At 44.8% G+C, this 25,715-nt stretch overlaps 1 protein-coding gene across 1 annotated transcript in view; it reads left to right on the plus strand.

Annotated features, from left to right (window-relative positions):
• POLE (DNA polymerase epsilon, catalytic subunit) overlaps positions 1-25,715 on the plus strand; it is a 293,620-nt gene that overhangs the window by 239,014 nt on the left and 28,891 nt on the right. The window contains exons 41-45 of the mRNA XM_069214647.1: positions 2,458-2,583; positions 2,684-2,816; positions 17,151-17,334; positions 21,162-21,293; positions 21,458-21,651. Of these exons, the coding sequence (XP_069070748.1) occupies positions 2,458-2,583; positions 2,684-2,816; positions 17,151-17,334; positions 21,162-21,293; positions 21,458-21,651 (769 nt within the window). The remainder of the gene's footprint in view (positions 1-2,457; positions 2,584-2,683; positions 2,817-17,150; positions 17,335-21,161; positions 21,294-21,457; positions 21,652-25,715) is intronic.

Here is a 25,715-nt window from a genome sequence, read left to right on the forward strand (position 1 = left end):
CCAGCCGTATTACGAGTCCATTATATCCTATGGAACTCGTAATACGGCTGGTGGTATATCTGTCACTTTACCGTCACTTTTGGGACGGATTAACACCTCCTCCAAAGTTGTAATAACCCCCAAATGTCTGATAGTTGTGCTGTGAGGTAGCTTGTGCTCAGTAGAGTATACATTACGTGTTGTGGTAAGCTAATGATAATAGATACAAACTGGATTAGCTAATTGGGAAAAAGTATGTCAGACGCCCCAGGTCTGATGAGTTTAGAAGGAAAAGTTACAAAGAAAGGCAGTGCGCCTGACAGGTAGTCCCCTTTGTTAAAGTCTGCACACTTTTGTGTTGGGTAGAATCTCACGGGTTTTGCTAATGGTTACCCTCTCTCACACTCTGTGGGTGTAATGGATTTGCAGTAAAATAATCTTTGCTAGGGCTACTCTGGAGATTGTGTATTGTTTTTCTAATTGTAATTTTGACACATCTAATTATATTCCTCATTTTAAGTTTATATAGCACAGCTAGACTGGGGAGGTATATGGGTGGTTTACATATTACCAATAAATTATATTGATAAACTTAAAACATTTTATGACATATACGTATGTATGTACACACACATAATTATAGAGTTATAATTAAGTCTGTTAAAATAGGAAAAGCGTTTTTTGCTTCTAACTTTGATGAATCTGTATTGAACTTTATTAAACAAAAAGTCATCCACCTCTGCCCCTTTGTGGATTGTTTCACCTTGATCCGTCAAAGGGGGCTAAGAAGGAGACTATCCAATGTGCAATTTCCCATGTTAATTCAAAAAGATAAATTTGCTTTCTTATACAAAAAAACTTGCAATGTGTTTCTTTTTAATTTGGTGCAGATCCGTTGGCCACTGTTGAGGAATTAGCATTTAAAGAAGGGCTCTGGTTAGGCATGAAGGGGTTAAAAATGTGGATATAAATATGTAGATTTAAAAACCACATGTGGGCAGGATGAACACACCCTGATTTCCAGGGGCTTGTGGTGTTTGTGGGCATGTTGATGCAACCGATACAGTGCTCAGGGACATGGTCCTCGTTGAAATGCAATGTAGTTGCAAAAAAGTACCACCTATATGGGATGATAATAGATTTTATTCACAATATAAATCATGTTTAATGGTGTTATACTTGTTTTAACAATTCTGAGGATTTTACCCTGCTCACCTCATGCTGACATTTGATAAACCATGTGTGAGAGAAAACTGTTTTCTTTCATGATTGAAATAGAGGTTATGGAAGGTGGTCCAGGAGTTCAAATCAGAGCATTTTCTATAACTTAACATTATCTTCCTCGCCAGGTGAGAATACAGTGTGATATTCTGAGTAAAATATGTACTTAAACATCAGCAGTAGCCTGTCAGGTGGTTCCCCACTATTCTACTGTGGAATCACCACTGTGTTGTAATGAACAACTAGAGCGCTAACATCATGCACTTTTGACTAAATTATGGCACATTTGAACTCCATCTGGATGGAAATAAAGTTGTGAAACAGATAGCTTTTTTTTCTTTTTTTTTTCTTTACATAAACAAAATGTGGGTGTTCATTTTGTTATAGAAATTATGGTTAGTGGTCTAGAAATCAGGACACGTTTTCTGTGAGTTCTGAAAGAATGCTTTACTGACCTGGATGAGAAAGATATGTCAAGCAGACTGAAACATGTACCTTCAAAATCTATAACTGTCGGTCTGTTTACTCCCTAGAGAGCAACTGTAGCTTCTCCACAGAGTTTTAATGAGCAACTAAAGAGCTCACGTTCTGTATTAGAGGACATTGTGGCACACCGGAACACCATTTTGATGGAATAGGAGCTTTTGAATTTAAAGCCTTTTGTTAACAGCAGACTAAAGTAAACGAGCCTTGTGATGTTAATGCAGATATGAAACCAGCAGGTTAAAAATGTGAGCCGGGGTCTAGGAGTTTAGTAATTTGATGCATAAGGTATTTTAAAGGGGCTAACGATAGTTAGAGAGAGATGTCTTCATAAGTACAGCATCCACATCTGTTTACTTAGCCTACCCATCTCCTCAGTTGCTTAACTCCTGAATTTGTTTTTCCATTTTCTTCTCTAAAAACACCCCTTTCATCTCGTTCCTTTATGTTTAAATGTTGTTTGTCATCCCTGGCAGGCCCTCAGACAGTGCTACCAGGTTTCTCATTTTACATTTCCTCTGCAGCATGCAACTTCTCATGCTGCCACTGTTTATAAAGAAGTTTTCAATAATATTGCCCCTAGTGTATCATTTTACTATTCCAAGATGATTGCCACATTTAGATGCGAAGTCACAAGTGACTGAAGAAACACATTTAGTTACCAGCCAGACTTACAGGCATTGTCAATGCTTGTTCCTTTGTTCTCCCATCTCAGTTGTTCTAGATTTTCTTGTCCTGCTCACCTTCTCTTTTCTGTTTTTTTTGTTTCTTCAGGCTAGTGGCAGAGTTTAAGCGCCTTGGTTCATCCGTAATATACGCTAACTTTAACAGGATCATTCTTTGTACGAAAAAGCGAAGAATTGAAGATGCCATATCCTATGTGGAGTACATCACAAAGAGGTTAGTGGAGTCTGGGGTGGGCCTACTTGTGTACTTGTCTGCTTTACAAGAGCAAATTATAATTCTCTCTAATTATGGTTGTTTCTTTCATTGTTCCTAGTATTCACTCACGAGAGATATTCCACTCACTTACTATCTCCCTCTCCCGGTGCTGGGAGTTCTTGCTTTGGATGGACCCAGCGAACTATGGGGGAATCAAAGGAAAGATCCCCTCTAACGTCCTCTACGGAGAGGTGAGAAAACCAGCTAAAGCACAGAGTGTGGGTAAAAGTGCAGCAATTCAAGGCTCCATAGTGGTGAAATAAAAAGTATGCTGTTGCTTTTGGGCTATGTGACTTGAGTGAAGCGATGAAAGAAAGAAGGGAGACCATTCTCTTAGAGGTGGTCATAGCCAGCCGTAGGCAAAATAACACCTGATCTATGGAACTCCTCCTCCTTCTTTCGACCAACATTTCTTTTCATTTTTTGATTGCCCTATTCATGAAACAAAAGCTGTCTCCCTGGGCAGTCGTCTTCAGCGCTTTCCTAAAATGACTGAGGTCTTTAGAGTTAAGCATAACACAGTACGAGATCACACTGTGCTGGAAGAGAGCCTGCGTAGAACTAAACTATAAGAATACATGCTGTGGATGCAGCACTGCGAATTAAGGGTGGTACTATGGATCAAGCAATACAAAAATGTGAAAGTGACCAAATGCTTGTGGCTGGAGAGACCTCACTGCAGAGAGACATATTGACAGGTGTGTTAGGGGCACGAGCAAGTGGTTGGCAGAATGGACAAAAAGGGGTAAGGGCTATGGCATACTAGTGTGACTGATTCAGTCAGAGGAAGGAGCGTGTTGCTGGGGGGACACTCTGTCCCAGCCTGCTGTTATGCATCACCCCAGGAGCAGGAGGGGCCACCACAGCTTTGCAATACACGCTGCATGCTTTTAAGTGCTTTCCATCTCCCGCGGTGCGGGGAACCAGTGGAAGAGCATGTTGCTAGGGAGCGCCCTGCCCCAGCCTGCTATATTGTGCATCACCCCAGGAGAAGCAGGGGCCACCACAGTTTTACAATCTGCGCCACATGTTTTTAAACCTTTTCCACCTCCTGTGGTGTGGGACATGCCCGGGCTCATATCCTGGCGAAGAGCATGCCCATCTGTGCCCGTTCGTGGCTGGATGAGGCTGGGCTGGACCACTTCTCTTGGTTTTTGGTTTGGAAGTGAGAGCTTTTTGTTCAGTAGTGGTGGAATAGGATGGGCAAGCGGAAGGGTGGGGAGCCCAATACAATGGTGACAGGCCAAGGAAACAGAACTCCATTCTGACATTCCTCAACAATGCAGTATCTGCGCCGTCTGAGGAAATAACAAGTAGATCAGTTACCCACCTTTGCCTCAAATATTTTGGTTCCAGGTGAAAATAATAGTGCGTCTGTGACGAAGCGTCTTACTTTATCACAGCCTACAGAGGAGGGTGTCACTAGGGCCTCAGCGGTTTCTTGTGTTGAGGGTCCCACTATTGCGGCTTTGCCTGGTCTTACGGAGGGGAGGTGCGATTTTATAGGCTCTGTGAAGCCCAAGACACCAGGTGGAAGACACACAGGGGTCTTCCACTTGAATTATGGGGTTCAACCCCATAGGGAGAAAAAACGAAGAAGATAGCACAAGTGGAGTTATTGCAGCAGCTGAGGAGGTCATGTGTGCAGATCCTAAGGGCACCCTGCAGATCGACGCAAATACTGAGGCCTCTGCCCCCCTTACTTGTCCAACCAGAAGGGAACAGAGGTTGGGGTCAGTGGAAAGGGGATTGTCTGTTATGAAGACTTTTAAGTGTAGATTTGATAAATTGGAAGAGGGGATGACAAAAATGTTAACGTATTGGAGAAGCTTGATGCTAGGTTGGTGGGCAGGACAGCTGGGTCAGTGAAATGAGCTGGGTAATGGACTCCTTAATTGTAACACCCTTGGGAAGGAGCCCTCCCGCACTTTCATTAGAAATAATACTGTTGCATCACTGAGTCAGCAATGGTTGATTTTAGGAATAGAACTTCCCCCACATGAATGTGTGCGGGTATATTCTAAGAGGTCATATTTACTTTAGGAGCAATGTACTAATGTTCGGGACCCGCTCCAAACCCCTTAGTTAGGCAGGAGTGTACTCAGGCTGGAGGAGTATTAAAGCTTGTGGGTAATCTCCCCACTCAACCAGGTCATGCTAATGCGTTATCTACAGAGGGCTTATACCTAGAGAAGGTGACCCTACCGTTGCCTCCGACAGCTGCACCCCAACGAATGCGTTTTAGTAAATATACCCGCTTTGAAAGAGGAAGAAGCAGAAAGCTACAGTAGCATAAAAAATAAAGTAGCCCACGGACTTTCTAACCAAATGAGCTATCCACACTCCTTGTATAATGAAATCATCATGGTACAGAGGGTGAGCGGGATGGGGGAAGCAGCAAAAAGCGGGACTGGTGACTGTAGTGTGGTAAATTTCTGGAACCCCAGAAGGGTCTAACAGATCTGCGTGTGACTCCTTCAGGGGCACTGGGGTTGTGATCTGCGTATTGGGATTTTCCTATCCTCCGGGGAAATTTATTAGGGGTCCAAGGATGTTAGAGGGTTCGGTACAGAGGGTGAAGAGTACCATTCCGCCCTATTTACCTATAAATCCGCAGGTCCAGCTAAGCAATAGGTTTGATGCCCTGACAGGGCTTGATGATCAGGACTGACTTCTGGTAACCACTGATGGTGGGGAGACGGGCGTAAGTGAGAAAGAGCTGCCTTGGTGAGACCCGACCCAGCTCAGGATTATGAGTTGTAATGTGGCGGGGATTAGATAAGTTTTAGACACTGAGGTAAATTTGCTGAAGGCCTCCCAAATTGTATATCTCCAAGAGACATGGGATGTTTCCAGGGTGGCCTGCCTTGATGGCTACGTAACTTTTTATGCTCCTGCACAGCCGTCTTCGCATGGTAGAGCAAAGGGGGGGCTGGCAATTTATGTTAGTTTAACTCTGGAATGTGAAATTGATTTAGTCCACTTTGATTCAACCATTATATTTGGCATTTTAATTACCTTTGCAGGCAGCCTTAGGGTCCTGGTGATCAATATTTGTAATTCACCCTCTTCAGAGGAACCACTAGAGTCTGAAGTTTCCAGATTTTTGGAGGGATGTTATTCTGGAGTGATCCTTCATCCCTTAGATAGTATTAGTATTTCAATTAATGCCCTTGTTCTCGTGGCATTTTAGAGGAGGAGAAGGCAGCAGCTTGGGAGGAGATAGAGAAAGCCCATTTTGCGCATTCCCGGCAGGGGGATGCGCTCAATATTTTGGTGGCAGAATATAATCATTTGAACTTGCTGACCAAGTCCAGTTATGCCGCTTCTGCTATGGTACCAACTTTTAAGGGGAGAGGGAGTAGCTCTGTCAAATGTGAATTGTATTTAACATTAGCTATGTTGGTGTTTCATAGACGCCTCCTGACTTATTTTCACTTTAATATGCTTTCAAAGCTGCTGGTCAATTGGCATAGTGCAGAAAACCCTGCAACTTGCACTTGTGATACGATACGGCTGCGGCACTAGAAAGTTTGCATATTGTTTTTATTTGCCCAAAGTTTTCTAATTTGGGATTTAAGTATATTTGCCCTTTATTGTTGCCTAAAGTTAGGCCAGCCTTGCTTTACTTACAATTTTTAGAGAATAATACTGTCTGTCTTTATTTGTTATGGTTTTTTAGCGGTTTTATTTCACTTTTAAATTAATGATTTGATTTTGGGAGCTGATCTTAACAATTCACCTTTTGTATATGCTTTTATGATTTATTATGATAAATATAATAAAGTGAATTCGAACTTGCACTGGAGATGAGCTAACTTAATTTCTATGTTGGGTATAAGGACTCTGGTTTAATTTCAAGCTAAAGGGGTTATAAACCGTGATTCTTTATGTTGTATTTGGGAGCAAAGGTGACTAAGTACTACCAGTGGAGATTTGGAAACGGGGATTGGCTTTGCAGAAAAGGTAGTGAAGGGCTAAGGCAGGCTGTGGAATAGCCACTGTAAGGAAATGCCTCCTTGGCATGGTTACCCCCTGACTTTTTGCCTATGCTGATGCTATGTTTTGAATTGAAAGTGTGCTGAGGCCTGCTAACCAGGCCCCAGCACCAGTGTTCTTTCCCTAACCTGTACTTTTGTATCCACAATTGGCACACCCTGGCATCCAGGTAAGTCCCTTGTAACTGGTACCTCTGGTACCAAGGGCCCTGATGCCAGGGAAGGTCTCTAAGGGCTGCAGCATGTCTTATGCCACCCTGGAGACCCCTCACTCAGCACAGACACACTGCTTGCCAGCTTGTGTGTGCTGGTGAGAACAAAATGAGTAAGTCGACATGGCACTCCCCTCAGGGTGCCATGCCAGCCTCTCACTGCCTATGCAAGTATAGATAAGTCACTCCTCTAGCAGGCCTTACAGCCCTAAGGCAGGGTGCACTATACCATAGGTGAGGGCACCAGTGCATGAGCACTGTGCCCCTACAGTGTCTAAGCCAAACCTTAGACATTGTAAGTGCAGGGTAGCCATAAAGAGTATATGGTCTGGGAGTTTGTCAAACACGAACTCCACAGCACCATAATGGCTACACTGAAAACTGGGAAGTTTGGTATCAAACTTCTCAGCACAATAAATGCACACTGATGCCAGTGTACATTTTATTGTGAAACACACCCCAGAGGGCACCTTAGAGGTGCCCCCTGAAACCGTATCCAACTATCTGTGTAGGCTGACTGGTTCCAGCAGCCTGCCACACTAGAGACATGTTGCTGGCCCCATGGGGAGAGTGCCTTTGTCACTCTGAGGCCAGTAACAAAGCCTGCACTGGGTGGAGATGCTAACACCTCCCCCAGGCAGGAGCTGTAACACCTGGCGGTGAGCCTCAAAGGCTCACCCCTTTGTTCCAGCACCGCACCGCAGGGCAGTCCAGCTAGTGGAGTTGCCCGCCCCCTCCGGCCACGGCCCCCACTTTTGGCGGCAAGGCCGGAGAAAATAATGAGAACAACAAGGAGTCACTGGCCAGTCAGGACTACCCCTAAGGTGTCCTGAGCTGAAGTGACTCTAACTTTTAGAAATCCTCCATCTTGCAGATGGAGGATTCCCCCAATAGGATTAGGGATGTGCCCCCCTCCCCTTGGGAGGAGGCACAAAGAGGGTGTACTCACCCTCAGGGCTAGTAGCCATTGGCTACTAACCCCCCAGACCTAAACACGCCCTTAAATTTAGTATTTAAGGGCTTCCCTGAACCTAAAGATTTAGATTCCTGCAACTACAAGAAGAAGACGACTGCTGAGCTGAAAGACCCCTGCAGAGGAAGAAAAGAAGACACCAACTGCTTTGGACCCAGACCTACCGGCCTGTCTCCTGCCTTCCAAAGAAACCTGCTCCAGCGACGCTTTCCCAAGGACCAGCGACCTCTGAATCCTCAGAGGACTGCCCTGCTTCAAGAAAGACAAGAAACTCCCGAGGACAGCGGCACTGCTCCAAAAGAACTGCAACTTTGTTACAGAGGAGCAGATTTAAAGACCCCTGCAAATCCCCGCAAGAAGCGTGAGACTTGCAACACTGCACCCGGCGACCCCGACTCAACTGGTGGAGAACCAACACCTCAGGGAGGACCCTCCGACGACTCCGAGACCGTGAGTAACCAAAGTTGTCCCCCCTGAGCCCCCACAGCGATGCCTGCAGAGGGAATCCCGAGGCTCCCCCTGACCGCGACTGCCTGAACCTAAAGTCCTGACGGCTGGAAAAGACCCTGCACCCGCAGCCCCCAGCACCTGAAGGAACGGAACTTCTGTGCAGGAGTGACCCCCAGGAGGCCCTCTCCCTTGCCCAGGTGGTGGCTACCCCGAGGAGGCCCCCCCCCCCCCCCTTTGCCTGCCTGCACCACTGAAGAGACCCCTTGGTCTCCCATTGAAACCTACAGAGAACCCGACGCTTGTTTACACACTGCACCCGGCCGCCCCCGCGCTGCTGTGGGTGTACTTTTTGTGCTGACTTGTGTCCCCCCGGTGCCCTACAAAACCCCCCTGGTCTGCCCTCCGAAGACGCGGGTACTTACCTGCTGGCAGACTGGAACCGGGGCACCCCCTTCTCTCCATTGAAGCCTATGTGTTTTGGGCACCTCTTTGACCTCTGCACCTGACCGGCCCCGAGCTGCTGGTGTGGTAACTTTGGGGTTGCTCTGAACCCCCAACGGTGGGCTACCTTGGACCCAAAACTGAGACCTGTAAGTGACTTACTTACCTGTTAAAAATAACAATACTTTACCTCCCCCAGGAACTGTGAAAATTGCACTGTGTCCACTTTTAAAACAGCTATTTGTGTTTTATGTGAAAAGTATATATGCTACTGTAATTATTCAAAGTTCCTAAAGTACTTACCTGCAATACCTTTCAAATGAGATATTACATGTAGAATTTGAACCTGTGGTTCTTAAAATAAACTAAGAAAATATATTTTTCTATAACAAAACCTATTGGCTGGATTTGACTCTGAGTGTGTGTTCCTCATTTATTGCCTGTGTGTATGTACAACAAATGCTTAACACTACTCCTTGGATAAGCCTACTGCTCGACCACACTACCACAAAATAGAGCATTAGAATTATCTCTTTTTGCCACTATCTTACCTCTAAGGGGAACCCTTGGACTCTGTGCATGCTATTCCTTACTTTGAAATAGCACATACAGAGTCAACTTCCTACATTGGTGGATCAGCGGTGGGGTACAAGACTTTGCATTTGCTGGACTACTCAGCCAATACCTGATCACACGACAAATTCCAAAAATTGTCATTAGAAATTGATTTTTGCAATTTGAAATTTTTCTAAATTCTTTAAAGTCCTGCTAGGGCCTTGTGTTAGTCCCTGTTAGCATTTCCTTTAGAGTTTAAAAGTTTGGTAAAAGTTTGAATTAGAACCTAGAACTAGTTTTAGATTCTTAAAAAGTATTCCAACATTTAGAAGCATAATGTCTAGTACAGATGTGAATGTGGTGGAACTCGACACCACACCTTACCTCCATCTTAAGATGAGGGAGCTAAGGTCACTCTGTAAATTAAAGAAAATAACAATGGTCCCCAGACCTTCCAAACTACAGCTCCAGGAGCTGTTGGCAGAGTTTGAAAGGGCCAACCCCTCTGAGGATGGCAACACAGAGGATGAAGATAGTGACTTGGAGGAAAATTCCCCCCTACCAGTCCTATTTAGGGAGAACAGGGCCTCTCAAGCCCTAACTCCAAGCATAATAGTCAGAGATGCTGGCTCATTCACAGGAGGGACCAACCTCCCTGAAATCACTGAGGATAACTCCAGTGAAGAGGATATCCAGTTAGCCAGGATGGCCAAAAGATTGACTTTGGAAAGACAGATCCTAGCCATAGAAAGGGAAAGACAAGAGATGGGCCTAGGACCCGTCAATGGTGGCAGCAACATAAATAGGGTCAGAGATTCTCCTGACATGTTGAAAATCCCTAAAGGGATTGTAACTAAATATGAAGATGGTGATGACATCACCAAATGGTTCACAGCTTTTGAGAGGGCTTGTGTAACCAGAAAAGTGAACAAATCTCACTGGGGTGCTCTCCTTTGGGAAATGTTCACAGGAAAGTGTAGGGATAGACTCCTCACACTCTCTGGAAAAGATGCAGAATCTTATGACCTCATGAAGGGTACCCTGATTGAGGGCTTTGGATTCTCCACTGAGGAGTATAGGATTAGATTCAGGGGGGCTCAAAAATCCTCGAGCCAGACCTGGGTTGACTTTGTAGACTACTCAGTAAAAACACTAGATGGTTGGATTCAAGGCAGTGGTGTAAGTAATTATGATGGGCTGTACAATTTATTTGTGAAAGAACACCTATTAAGTAATTGTTTCAATGATAAACTGCATCAGCATCTGGTAGACCTAGGACCAATTTCTCCCCAAGAATTGGGAAAGAAGGCGGACCATTGGGTCAAGACTAGGGTGTCCAAAACTTCCACAGGGGGTGACCAAAAGAAAGGGGTCACAAAACCTCCCCAGGGGAAGGGTGGTGAGACAAACAAAAATAGTAAAGAGTCTTCTACAGGCTCCCAAAAACCTGCACAGGAGGGTGGGCCCAGAGCCTCTTCACAAAACAATTCTGGGTACAAGGGTAAAAACTTTGATCCCAAAAAGGCCTGGTGTCGTAGCTGTAGTCAGTCTGGACACCAAACTGAAGACAAGGCCTGTCCCCAAAAAAAATACCACTTCAAACTCCACTCCAGCTAACACTGGAATGGCTAGTCTCCAAGTGGGATCAACAGTGTGCCCAGAGCAACTCAGGTGTCACACTGAAGCTACATTAGTCTCTGAGGGTGGGGTGGATTTAGCCACACTGGCTGCCTGGCCCCCTAACATGCAAAAATACAGGCAGCAGCTCTTAATTAATGGGACAAGTGTAGAGGGCCTGAGGGATACAGGTGCCAGTGTCACTATGGTGACAGAGAAACTGGTTTCCCCTGGCCAATACCTGACTGGACAAACCTATCCAGTCACCAACGCTGACAATCAAACTAAAGTACATCCCATGGCAATGGTAACTTTAGATGGGGAGGGGTCAATGGCCTGAAACAGGTGGTGATCTCCTCAAATATCCCAGTAGACTGTTTGCTTGGAAATGACCTGGAGTCCTCAGCATGGGCTGAGGTAGAACTGAAAACCCATGCAGCCATGCTGGGTATCCCTGAACTGGTGTGTGTCAAGACAAGGGCACAGTGTAAGGCACAGGGTGAAAAAGTAGAGCTGGAGTCTGGAAGAAAGGCCCAGCCTACCAAGAGAAAAGGAAAGTCAGCTGGGAAACCAGCTGCAACACAACAAGAAAAAGAGAACCTCTCTTCTCAGGAAGAAGTTCTGCCCTCTGAGGGAACTGAGCCTTTGGAGCTGGAACCTTATCAGGTTGAGCTCTTGGGCCCAGGGGGACCCTCAAGGGAAGAGTTGTGTAAGGGACAAGAAACCTGTCCCTCTCTTGAAGGCCTTAGGCAGCAAGCTGCTGAAGAGTCCAAAGGCAAGAAAAATGGAACACATAGGGTCTATTGGGAAGATGGACTCCTGTACATTGAGGCAAGAGATCCCAAACCTGGTGCCACTAGGAGAGTGGTAGTGCCTCAGGCGTTCAGAGAGTTTATTCTGACCTTAGCCCATGATATTCCCCTTGCTGGCCATTTGGGACAAACCAAGACGTGGGAGAGGTTAGTCAACCACTTCTACTGGCCCAACATGTCCCAGAAGGTTAAGGAGTTTTGCACCTCCTGTACCACCTGTCAAGCCAGTGGTAAGACAGGTGGACATCCAAAGGCCCCCCTCATTCCACTTCCAGTGGTGGGGGTCCCCTTTGAAAGAGTGGGTGTGGACATAGTGGGTCCACTTGAACCTCCCACAGCCTCAGGAAATATGTACATCCTAGTAGTAGTGGATCATGCTACAAGGTATCCTGAAGCTATTCCCCTTAGGTTGACTACTGCCCCTGCAGTAGCCAAGGCCCTCATTGGTATCTTTACCAGAGTGGGCTTCCCTAAGGAGGTGGTGTCTGACAGAGGTACCAACTTCATGTCAGCATACCTGAAACACATGTGGAATGAGTGTGGAGTGACTTATAAATTCACTACACCATATAATCCACAAACTAATGGCCTTGTTGAGAGATTCAACAAGACATTAAAGGGCATGATCATGGGGCTCCCAGAAAAACTCAAAAGGAGATGGGATGTCCTCCTGCCATGTCTGCTTTTCGTTTACAGAGAGGTGCCTCAGAAGGGAGTAGGGTTCTCACCCTTTGAACTTCTGTTTGGCCACCCTGTAAGGGGACCACTTGCTCTTGTTAAAGAAGGCTGGGAGAGACCTCTTCATGAGCCTAAACAAGACATAGTGGACTATGTACTTGGCCTTCGCTCAAGGATGGCAGAGTACATGGAAAAGGCAAGTAAAAACCTTGAGGCCAGCCAACAGCTCCAGAAGTTTTGGTATGACCAAAAGGCTGCAATGGTTGAATTCCAACCAGGGCAGAAAGTCTGGGTTTTGGAGCCTGTGGCTCCTAGGGCACTTCAGGACAGATGGAGTGGCCCTTACCCAATCCTGGAAAAGAAGAGTCAGGTCACCTACCTGGTGGACCTAGGCACAAGCAGGAGCCCCAAGAGGGTGATCCATGTAAACCGCCTAAAACTCTTCCATGATAGGGCTGATGTGAATCTGTTGATGGTAACAGATGAGGACCAGGAAGCTGAGAGTGAGCCTCTCCCTGATCTCCTCTCATCAGACCCTAAAGATGGCTCAGTGGATGGAGTGATCTATTCAGACACCCTCTCTGGCCAACAGCAATCTGATTGTAGGAAGGTCCTGCAACAGTTTGCTGGGCTCTTTTCCTTGACCCCTGGTCAGACACACCTGTGTACCCATGATGTGGACACAGGAGACAGCAGGCCTGTCAAAAACAAAATCTTCAGACAGTCTGATCAAGTTAAGGAAAGCATCAAGGTGGAAGTCCACAAGATGCTGGAATTGGGAGTAATTGAGCACTCTGACAGCCCCTGGGCTAGCCCAGTGGTCTTAGTCCCCAAACCTCACACCAAAGATGGAAAGAGAGAGATGAGGTTTTGTGTGGACTACAGAGGTCTTAATTCTGTCACCAAGACAGATGCCCATCCCATTCCTAGAGCTGATGAGCTGATTGATAAATTAGGTGATGCCAAATTCTTAAGTACCTTTGACTTAACAGCAGGGTACTGGAAAATCAAAATGGCACCTGGAGCAAAAGAGAAAACAGCATTCTCCACACCTGATGGGCATTATCATTTACTGTTATGCCCTTTGGTTTAAAGAATGCCCCTGCCACCTTCCAAAGGTTGGTGAATCAAGTCCTTGCTGGGTTGGAATCCTTTAGTGCAGCTTATCCTGATGATATTGCTGTCTTCAGCTCCACCTGGCAGGATCACCTGGTCCACCTGAAGAAGGTTTTGAAGGCTCTGCAATCAGCAGGCCTCTCTATCAAGGCATCCAAATGCCAGATATGGCAGGGAACTGTGGTTTACTTGGGACACCTTGTAGGTGGAGGCCAAGTTCAGCCACTCCAGCCTAAGATCCAGACTATTCTGGACTGGGTAGCTCCAAAAACCCAGACTCAAGTCAGGGCATTCCTTGGCTTGACTGGGTACTATAGGAGGTTTGTGAAGGGATATGGATCCATTGTGACAGCCCTCACAGAACTCACCTCCAAGAAAATGCCCAAGAAAGTAAACTGGACTGTAGAATGCCAACAGGCCTTTGACACCCTGAAACAAGCTATGTGCACAGCACCAGTTCTAAAAGCTCCAGATTACTCCAAGCAGTTCATTGTGCAGACAGATGCCTCTGAACATGGGATAGGGGCAGTTTTGTCCCAAACAAATGATGATGGCCTTGACCAGCCTGTTGCTTTCATTAGCAGGAGGTTACTCCCCAGGGAGCAGCATTGGAGTGCCATTGAGAGGGAGGCCTTTGCTGTGGTTTGGTCCCTGAAAAGGCTGAGACCATACCTCTTTGGTACTCACTTTGTAGTTCAAACTGACCACAGACCTCTCAGATGGCTGATGCAAATGAAAGGTGAAAATCCAAAACTGTTGAGGTGGTCCATCTCCCTACAGGGAATGGACTTTATAGTGGAACGCAGACCTGGGGCTGCCCATGCCAATGCAGATGGCCTTTCCAGGTTCTTCCACTTAGAAAATGAAGACTCTCTTGGGAAAGGTTAGTCTCATACTCTTTCGTTTGGGGGGGGGGGGGTTGTGTAAGGAAATGCCTCCTTGGCATGGTTACCCCCTGACTTTTTGCCTATGCTGATGCTATGTTTTGAATTGAAAGTGTGCTGAGGCCTGCTAACCAGGCCCCAGCACCAGTGTTCTTTCCCTAACCTGTACTTTTGTATCCACAATTGGCACACCCTGGCATCCAGGTAAGTCCCTTGTAACTGGTACCTCGGGTACCAAGGGCCCTGATGCCAGGGAAGGTCTCTAAGGGCTGCAGCATGTCTTATGCCACCCTGGAGACCCCTCACTCAGCACAGACACACTGCTTGCCAGCTTGTGTGTGCTGGTGAGAACAAAATGAGTAAGTCGACATGGCACTCCTCTCAGGGTGCCATGCCAGCCTCTCACTGCCTATGCAAGTATAGATAAGTCACCCCTCTAGCAGGCCTTACAGCCCTAAGGCAGGGTGCACTATACCATAGGTGAGGGCACCAGTGCATGAGCAATGTGCCCCTACAGTGTCTAAGCCAAACCTTAGACATTGTAAGTGCAGGGTAGCCATAAAGAGTATATGGTCTGGGAGTTTGTCAAACACGAACTCCACAGCACCATAATGGCTACACTGAAAACTGGGAAGTTTGGTATCAAACTTCTCAGCACAATAAATGCACACTGATGCCAGTGTACAGTTTATTGTGAAACACACCCCAGAGCGCACCTTAGAGGTGCCCCCTGAAACCGTATCCAACTATCTGTGTAGGCTGACTGGTTCCAGCAGCCTGCCACACTAGACATGTTGCTGGCCCCATGGGGAGAGTGCCTTTGTCACTCTGAGGCCAGTAACAAAGCCTGCACTGGGTGGAGATGCTAACACCTCCCCCAGGCAGGAGCTGTAACACCTGGCGGTGAGCCTCAAAGGCTCGCCCCTTTGTTCCAGCACCGCAGGGCACTCCAGCTAGTGGAGTTGCCCGCCCCCTCCAGCCATGGCCCCCACTTTTGGCGGCAAGGCTGGAGAAAATAATGAGAACAACAAGGAGGAGTCACTGGCCAGTCAGGACAGCCCCTAAGGTGTCCTGAGCTGAAGTGACTCTAACTTTTAGAAATCCTCCATCTTGCAGATGGAGGATTCCCCCAATAGGATTAGGGATGTGCCCCCCTCCCCTTGGGAGGAGGCACAAAGAGGGTGTACTCACCCTCAGGGCTAGTAGCCATTGGCTACTAACCCCCCAGACCTAAACACGCCCTTAAATTTAGTATTTAAGGGCTTCCCTGAACCTAAAGATTTAGATTCCTGCAACTACAAGAAGAAGACGACTGCTGAGCTGAAAGACCCCTGCAGAGGAAGAAAAGAAGACACCAACTGCTTTGGCCCCAAACCTACCGGCCTGTCTCCTGCCTTCCAAAGAAACCTGCTCCAGCGACGCTTTCCCATGGACCAGTGACCTCTGAATCCTCAGAGGACTGCCCTGCTTCAAGAAAGACAAGAAACTCCTGAGGACAGCGGCACTGCTCCAAAAGAACTGCAACTTTGTTACAGAGGAGCAGATTTAAAGACCCCTGCAAATCCCCGCAAGAAGCGTGAGACTTGCAACACTGCACCCGGCGACCCTGACTCAACTGGTGGAGAACCAACACCTCAGGGAGGACCCTCCGGCAACTCCGAGACCGTGAGTAACCAAAGTTGTCCCCCCTGAACCCCCACAGCGACGCCTGCAGAGGGAATCCCGAGGCTCCCCCTGACCGCGACTGCCTGAACCTAAAGTCCCGACGGCTGGAAAAGACCCTGCACCGCAGCCCCCAGCACCTGAAGGAACGGAACTTCTGTGCAGGAGTGACCCCCAGGAGGCCCTCTCCCTTGCCCAGGTGGTGGCTACCCCGAGGAGCCCCCCCCCCCCCCTTGCTTGCCTGCACCGCTGAAGAGACCCCTTGGTCTCCCATTGAAACCTACAGAGAACCCGACGCTTGTTTACACACTGCACCCGGCCGCCCCCGCGCTGCTGAGGGTGTACTTTTTGTGCTGACTTGTGTCCCCCCCAGTGCCCTACAAAACCCCCCTGGTCTGCCCTCCGAAGACGCGGGTACTTACCTGCTGGCAGACTGGAACCGGGGCACCCCCTTCTCTCCATTGAAGCCTATGTGTTTTGGGCACCTCTTTGACCTCTGCACCTGACCGGCCCTGAGCTGCTGGTGTGGTAACTTTGGGGTTGCTCTGAACCCCCAACGGTGGGCTACCTTGGACCCAAAACTGAGACCTGTAAGTGACTTACTTACCTGTTAAAAATAACAATACTTTACCTCCCCCAGGAACTGTGAAAATTGCACTGTGTCCACTTTTAAAACAGCTATTTGTGTTTTATGTGAAAAGTATATATGCTACTGTAATTATTCAAAGTTCCTAAAGTACTTACCTGCAATACCTTTCAAATGAGATATTACATGTAGAATTTGAACCTGTGGTTCTTAAAATAAACTAAGAAAATATATTTTTCTATAACAAAACCTATTGGCTGGATTTGTCTCTGAGTGTGTGTTCCTCATTTATTGCCTGTGTGTATGTACAACAAATGCTTAACACTACTCCTTGGATAAGCCTACTGCGTGACCACACTACCACAAAATAGAGCATTAGTATTATCTCTTTTTGCCACTATCTTACCTCTAAGGGGAACCCTTGGACTCTGTGCATGCTATTCCTTACTTTGAAATAGCACATACAGAGCCAACTTCCTACAGCCACTTAATAGAATGGTTTTTTATTTGATTGACATAAGATGTTTTGTACCCACTGCAGAAAGGACCTGCAAAAGTCCAAGAGGAAAATGATGAAGGCAGTGAAGATGAAGAGGAGGCTGTTGCTTCGGATGGGGAAGGAACGGGAGATGAGGTTGAAGATTCATTGGAGAACAACTGGAACATTGTACAGTACCTGCCCCAGGCAGCCTCTTGCCAGAGCTATTTCCTGATGATCATCTCAGGTAATGTTCTTCCCCTCACCCTTTTCATTTTACCCCTGGGCTCGGCAATCCATGGGACATAGCCGTTCTCATGTGGCACCACAGACCCAGGTCTTGTCAATACCCAATACGGTGTCTGTTTCATGCGGTATAAGGCACTTAATTTTTAATACTGGTAGTACATTTTGATAATCATAATAGAACATTCTTCAGATGCTAATAAATCAATTTCTTATTACAGGATATTTTTAGACCAAGGTCTATACACAATATGCATTGAAGGCTATAATTTGGTTATTAAATGGATTGTTCGTTTTTATGAAACTTGCACTATTGCAACATATGTGCCATATTTTTTTGGATTTTCAGAAGCCTATCTAAACTGCCACGAGCTTTTTAGGTCTTGTGCATAGACAGCTATTAAATCCCATATAGACTCAGTGAGGCTTTGCGTGTTCCCCTTGCATACAATTCGATGCGAAGGTTGAAGGGCAATAGGTGTACACTTCTCCTTAAGTTGGTGAGAGTGTCTTAGTTTCACTGCTCCTGATGCCATAGGTTTTCTCCTTGTTGTTGTGTTTGTATAGTTGGGCTGAACGTATTTTGATTGAATTCATTGTATACTTCCACTGCTGATTTCGAGGGCTTGCTTTATTTAAATGGGGGAACATTTTCTTGACCTCTTTTTCCCCTTCGTCTTTCCTGCTGTTTTTATTTAAAAAATACTCCCCTTTGTGTCAATTTCCCCTCCCCCCAGCTCCCTGACACTGTGCCACACGCCACTGGGTCAGTAGGCGATCATTTTTTAATGGTTTAAAATCTTTCCTAGATGGCTTCCCAGGTGTGCACGCACAATATATTCCAAAATGGCGACTCATTCGTGCATGCACAGCCGCTATCTTGGGATGCTTTTTCTTTTGCTTCAAAACATTAAATCGAAGACGTCCACCATCCACATGCATGAGTGGTACACAGCAGCCATCTTGGATGGTTTTTCATCAAGCAAAAGCATTCCAAAATGACCATAGTAAGTGCACACAGTGCATGTACAAGTGTGCTGGCATTCTTGGAATGTTTTTTCTTAAGATGTAAAAAAAAAAAAAAAAAACATGTTCCAAGATGGCCACCCTTGCATTTATATGGAGGCCATTTGGTTTGTGGAAGGAGAAGCATTTTTTTTCAGTAAACAGCTTATGTTTTTATGGCAGATGTATCAAGCAGTCTATTAATATGGAAAGGATTGTAGTTCTCACATTTCCATTAATCTCCAAAACATTTTTCCCAAAGAAGCCCTTGATTATTTTTTTCTTTTGTACTTTGTATACCTCAAGACCTGATGTGCTTATAACCTTTACTAGAAGAAGCAGTAATAGCAATCTGTCCAAAGCACTTTGTAGAGAATATGTACCGAACTAATTTTACTTGGTGCGATGAGAAGGGTCAAACCTTCTTTCGCTAGTTTCCAAAACAATCTTTTTCATGTTTCCGTTCGTGTTTTCCCCAAATGTTTTCTTTTTTTCCTGTAAAAAAAATGCAATATAAACCTGCATTTTCCTTTATCTAGATTTGCTCACTTTTCGTCCTTTTTGTTTCAACCAATACAAGTAAATGACCTTCTTGTTATTAGAAATTTGGCAGGTGGAGAAGGGAAGTCCTGATCCCTTCCACAGGAGAGGAAGTGAAAGCTAGATTCTAAAATGTTTTTTTCTTTCCCTTTCTGCTTGCTTAATATGGAAGCATGAAAACTGAACCAGGTTGTTCTTCATAAGAATGGCTTCTGCTATCCGTCATTGTGAACAACTGCACACACTGGAGAATTATTCTCATCTCTGCCCTTATTCGATTGTGGCCCTCTATAAACGAACAAGACGAGAGCTGTGGAAAATGCTTCTTCCCCATGTTGCTTTACAATTCACATAGAATAACTGCCAGGGAGGTACCAGAATGTAGGTGCTATATAAAGGAGTTCCCAATTACTTGTAAACAAAGTCCATCACCAGCCATATTGGTGGCAGTAAGAAAAAAAGTATGACCACTAGAAGAGAAAAAGGATGATGTAGCATTGCCACCAAGAATTATCAATGTTAACAAAAAGGTGTTTAAAGATATATTCGTTTTGACAATTCTTGCTTGACAACTGCTGCCTTTCAGCTACTATTGTTTCTCCAGACTTCTGGGTCGCAGTTTTTGGCAAATTAAATGAGGGGTTTCATGGGGGTCAGCAGATTGGTAGGCAAGATCCTAGTTGCTCTGGAGGTCCCTGTGCTGGCCTAGCCCTACGTAGCTCTTCCTTAGAGGATTGCCACAGTATTTAATGTCCATGGACCAGTCCAACACTCCTCTTTCATACCCTGTCCTATGAACCCTAGTCTCCCTCCATGTAACACCAGTCTCAGTTGGGCCCTGAGTCTGATATTTTCCTCCTTTGCTACTTTTAGTGCCCACTTTGATCAAGCACTTTATTAGAGCATTGAAAGTTGTGCCATCTGGCCCAAACCATACTTTGCGATATTTGAAAGTTTGCTGCTAACATCTGTCCTCCCCAAACACCCTGCCCCAATACCAATGCTGCCTCTACTTCACTTGTGCATCCTAGGTCTGAAACCTCAACCGAAGGTAAAAAGGGGGAAATTAGTAACTGTCTTTAAATGGTTGAGAAGAGAGACTTTCGCAAAGATGAAATAGTGAGGGAGGGACAAGTCATTCCTGTCCAGAATAGTAGGGGTTAGAAGAAGCAATGTCTTTTCAGCCTCTGGAACGAGGGAGAAGATGGAGAAAATGCATTAATGACCGATTTTCATTCTTTCCATTTCCTCCAGCCAATGGCTCTACAGTGGTTTCTAGTCTGAGCTGGTACTGTCCATTTCCAGCCCGTGCCTCTCCTGATTCTTTATCTAGGGCAGGGGTCTCCAACCGTTTCTTTAACAAGAGTTGCTTATGAATAATGACAGCAGTCCTGAGCTACTGATTGCTTTGACAATTGTTGCAGTAGGGAGCACATCAGAGCCAATTACAAAAGTTTGCACATCTTACACGATTACTAGTAGTAGCCACCCTGATGTATGCCTCAATATTAGATATATGTTTTCAAGATAAATAGATGTAGAGGTAAGACTGTACTTAAAATTATTAGTTTATATGTGTGTACTTAGACATATTGCGGTAGTCTATAATCTGGATCTTGGTTGGACGATGTTTAAAATTCAGTATTGTAATATAACGCCAACCATCTTGACACATGACCGCATTGTCAGGGAAAGTAACGTTTTATCATAATGAAATGCCTCCACATTACCGGTGACATACTAGTCACAACAGTAAGGGCCAACTGGCACACAGAAAATTCCACAAGCTATAACCCTCCACAACTCTGCATGAACTATCATGAAATGAGCAGTTTAAATACGTTTTGGATTTTCAATCATTTTGTTTTTAAACATTAGCATATCAGTTTCTCAAAATACACAATTTTGTATCAAATATTCACATTCCATTTGGTGTTAACACACAAATAAAATATTGTATTTTTCTTGCATAGTGACCTTCTTCAATATAGCTAGAGTACACCCTCTGAATTAGGTACTATGCTGAGCTGTACTTCAGGGAGCTGCTTCAAGGGTACAGACAAGTTACCAGTAGCTCCTGAGGTACCCTTTGGAGAGCTCTGATCTAGTGCCTTCATGGTTTCTATTGCCTCTATGCTTTTCCTGCCACTTTGTATTTTAGGTTGCACATCTACTGTTTTTCATCTTCCATTGATTGATTCATAGTGTGTTATCCCCTGGGTCTGTAGTATACACATAAGCCTGTCATCAAAACCATTCTCACGCAATCTCTCTTATTTTTAGCATATATTGTAGCGGTGTATCATAGCATGCGAGAGGAGATGAGACGTAATGCCCCAGGAAGCACTCCAATCAAGCGAAGGCAGAACAGCCAGATATCACAGGAGGTTGAAGGAGAAGCAGGTGCGATGCCTGGTACGTACGTACTTGATATTGGTTGCACACATCCAGGTTTGGTTCCTGTTGTGTGGTTTTCTGTTCTTTCCTGCTTGTCTTTTTATTATAGTTATAAATATTTTTCATGTTGGCTTTTTTTTATCCTCAACACTTTTTTGTCTTCAATTCTTTCTCTTTTCCAGGTATGATCTCCTTCTCCCAAGATTATGTTGCGAATGAGCTCACACAGAACTTCTTTACCATCACCCAGAAAATCCAAAAGAAAGTAACAGGAACCCGAAATGTTACAGAGCCCTCTGAAATGTTCCCAGTGTTACCTGGATCTTACCTTCCGCTCAACAACCCTTCTTTAGAATTCATTAAGTATGTGTGCAAGGTGAGTAATTAGGAGTGGATGGCCTGTCTTTGTGTGTGTGTGTTTGTGTATGGATCTTAGTGTATTTGTCTACAGCATGGTCTTCGAAGGTTGGGTGCAGAGTTTTGTCTGCATCATAGGATCTTAGTTCAAGTCCTAAACTTTAACGTTTTCCTGTCCTAGATCATATACACACATACACTAGCTCACACACATACACACTAGGCAATTCATTGTGAGCTTAAAAATGCTCTATCAGTAACATAGAAACACTGGCCAATTCATCCTAGTCTAAATGTTTTGACACCATTTTAGGCACTAGAACAATGAGAGAAGGTTCCTAGAAAAGAAAAGAACCCCCCTTTGCAGCACAATCCTACTTGCTCCTCTTCAATAGCTGAAAAACGTGGGAATGCAGGGAGAGACAGCCCGGTAGCCAAATGTCCTGAGGGCGTAAGAAATAAGGCAACTTGCCCCTTACAGTATCCAGCAACCACCCCTCCAGCATCATGCCTTCTACTAGCTGTAGCGGATACCAAGAGTTCTTTTGTCCAGCTCATGCCAAGAGGCTCTCTGAACACTTCTATGTTTTCTTAAACCCTGATTGTTCTTCAGACAATGCAATTGTCTGCTTCTTTGGGGTTTCACTTGTCTTCTTTTTTGAGTGTTTCCATACAAGAAAGTTTTCTCCACTCCTGTTTCTTGACGAGCAAATGCATAAGAGGTGGAAGTACAATGGTACTGAATGGCATACCCTGTATGTGAGCGGACCCTCATGCTGTGGAGGAATGCCCCTTTTGCCTGAATATGTTCTATGGACCTTAAAAGATCATGGGGGCATTCCCATCAGAGGTAGGTTAGAAGACTACCACAAGGGCAGAAAATGAAGAAGGAGCAGGAGGGCCGTCAAACAGCCACTGAAGGGGATTCTTCTACTGTGTGTGAGAAGGGGGCATAGGTGGCCTTGCCAGTCCCACCACAGGCATCGGGCTTTTATGATGATGAAGATTCTGAGATATATATATATATCACTGTCAAAGACCAGCTTAACACTGAACCCGCAAACTGCTGCATATCTGCCCTCGAGTACACAATTTAGGCCCGCGAATGGATCATCAGGACCTTCTACTTCAAGACATTTGTCGTTGAGGCTTAATCATCAAGAGCCTCAAGACACTCATCAACATCCAATCACTCTTTGTTTACCCAAAATTGATGTTAAAAGGAAAGGCATCCAGGAGACTCTCCCTTGTTTCAGAATCTTCTCAGAGAAATCTGCTTCAAACAATCATACTTATTCTGGAAGACCAAGAGCAAACTCCACTGAAGCCTTTATATCTAAGAATGACTCAAAAGTTGATATTTCGTCCAGAAGCTTTGCTCGTGCCAAAAGTCTTCATAGAATGCTAAGGGCCCCAACCAGGTTTCTTCTTTTACCAAGGCTTCTACCACCTTTTGCCTTCTTCAGACCTGCTGATGTAATGTCATAAAAGAAAGATCTCTGGAATAATCACCTTCTTCAGCTACACTTACTCTTTTTCAGGCACAGACACAACATCTTACTTTCAGGAGTCTCACCAGTGGTTGATATTTCCACCTTCCAAGAGGTATTGTTTAGAGGGGCTGTTAAACTGAATATCCGTGTGGAGGACCCATCTAATATTGGTCTTGAGATTGTTGAGCATTTCCAGTACCTGGCTGTTACTTCCATTGCTTTCTGACTTTGCAGAGATTGTAAATTAGCAGTTCTTATCTTCAGCAACATCTAAAATGCTCCAAGGTTATTAAAGTGCAAGCCTCTGGACAAGATCCAGTGTTTTTAAGATCCAACCTCAAACCAAGCTCTGTTATAGTCTCTGCTGCGAGGAAGCATCACATTTCAACCCCAGAAAAAACAGTGTCCGCGGGTAAGGCGAGCAAAGGATGATTTGAGCAGAAAAATATGCATTGAGGCCAACATATGCTTAAAATCAGTGCTACTGCTTTACTAGGCCACTGTGATAGATCTGTATGTAAGTCCGTGATATGTATGCAGATAGCACTTCAAGAGATAAGGGGAAAGGATTCCTGAAAACTCTTCCTGCAAGTTTTCTGGAATCTAGCCTAATAATTAGTGCATTTTTTGACTCAACTATTATCTCTATGGAATACTGCCATCGTCATACATTACATAGACCCTCATGGTTGCCTCTCACCTCATTGAAGTATGATTTGCAGCAAAAAATGTTGCAGCTATCATTCTATGGGTCTCTTCTTTTTGGACCACATAACGATGAAGAGATACAAAGGTTGAAGACAGGGACCTTAAAGGCTGTTGGTGTGGAAGACATTTTACAGATATCAGTGCAAACATAATAGGGTGCCACTTAGACCTTCCTCAGGATTTAAACTCCTTTCAGGCGGTTACAAAGCCAGCAGCAACACCAACCGCACCAACCGAGGCAGCAGTATCGCCAAAGAAAGTCAACAAGGGGCTATGGATCACATTATCAGCTGGAATCTGTCTGAGAATCCTAAAACAACTGGCATTGGTTTTCTTGCAGTATTTCCATTTTATGTCATTCTTTGGGGTTGGGATCAAGGAGGAAGAGTATTACATACCATCTCAAAAAGTGACAAAGTATAACTTGAGGCAAATGGGTGCTGAATATTGTGCAACATCATTATTCTCTTTGCTTCAAGACACCCCTTTCCTAATTCCAGTTGAAGAAATGAGACTTTTAAGCTGCATCTACAGAAAGAGGTTTTCCTACACAGGGGGCCATAAAACCAACCCCTGAATCTCGAAAGAGAGAGGGCATCTATTTAATTTATTTCCTCATTCGCAAAAAGGTCCTAAAATGTTTACAGACTAATTCTGGACCTGATAAAGACCAGCAAGTGGGTAAGAAAGATTTGGATGCTGCTGGCTTTCCATGAAATTATCCCCTCACCGCCCAACTAAAATTTGGATACGGGATGTATGCAGTCCATCTTCAGGATGCCTTCTTTCAGTTCCATGTGGCACTAAAACACAGGAAATTCTGGTATTCCTGGTGAGAAATTGAGATTACCAATGTAGAGTTCTTCAATTCAGATTGACATCTACTTCCAGAACATTTTCGAAATAGATTGCAGAGATATGAGAGAGCAAGAGTGTTATTTGTTGAGATAAGGCAGTCTTGCAGTATGTTCTTTCTTGATCACAGTCTTGTTCGTTGTCAGCAATGTAAAAAAGGAAAGGCCTTGAGTGCTTAGTGGAGAGCTCCCAGTCCCAGCATATTTATCTAGTAAGCTCCTTGAATGCTCAAGCTGCCCAGATTGGCTCACAAGCCAATGAGAAATGCATTTGTAACAACTTCTTGATTGTATGTCTTCTGCGTGAACATCCTTGATCTTGGGTGCATAGTTCCTGACTTTGTCTAGGATGGGCTTTTGAACCTGTCAAAAGACTGCATGGAAATTCCTAATGAATCTGAAGCTTAAGAAGAGTGTCTAATGCCTTCAAATGGAAAATGTTGTTTACTTTATCTCCTACTAGGAAAAGATGGTTTTTCCATACCTACTACATTTAGATAAAACGGTCGACAACATTCATCAATCAGAGTGCATTTAGCACCCTGCTGAAAGATCCCTTCTCTGAAACCCTTTACCATTTCAGTTGTTGAGTATTTCTTAAAAGGTTTAACAACTGTTTGTCATCCGTTTCAGAAACCATCTTCTCTTTGTGAATTTCATGTAGTTTTATCGAGGTTACGTGCTCCTCTGTTTGAGCCAATACAAAACGCTTCTTTGCAGCATCGTTTATGCGAAGTTGCTTTTCCAATTGCTATTACCTCAAATCGTTTGGTTCATGACATCCAAGTGTTGTCAATTCAAGAACCTTTCTATTTGGGTGGAGTAATTTTGAAGGACTAATCCATTGTTTCTTATCAAGGTGGTACTGAAATTTAATTGAAATCCGTCTACTTGGAGAAAACTAAGGAGTTAAGGAAAACTGCTATTCTTAGACCATGATTTGTTAAGATCAGGGTATCCAACCCCAAAACAGTTAATATCGAGATGAGTTGGTTATTGGGTCTGTTACTAGCTAGGTAACAGACCTT

The sequence above is a fragment of the Pleurodeles waltl genome, chromosome 11 (assembly GCF_031143425.1).
Source record: "Pleurodeles waltl isolate 20211129_DDA chromosome 11, aPleWal1.hap1.20221129, whole genome shotgun sequence".
Classification (NCBI taxonomy): Eukaryota; Metazoa; Chordata; class Amphibia; order Caudata; family Salamandridae; genus Pleurodeles; species Pleurodeles waltl.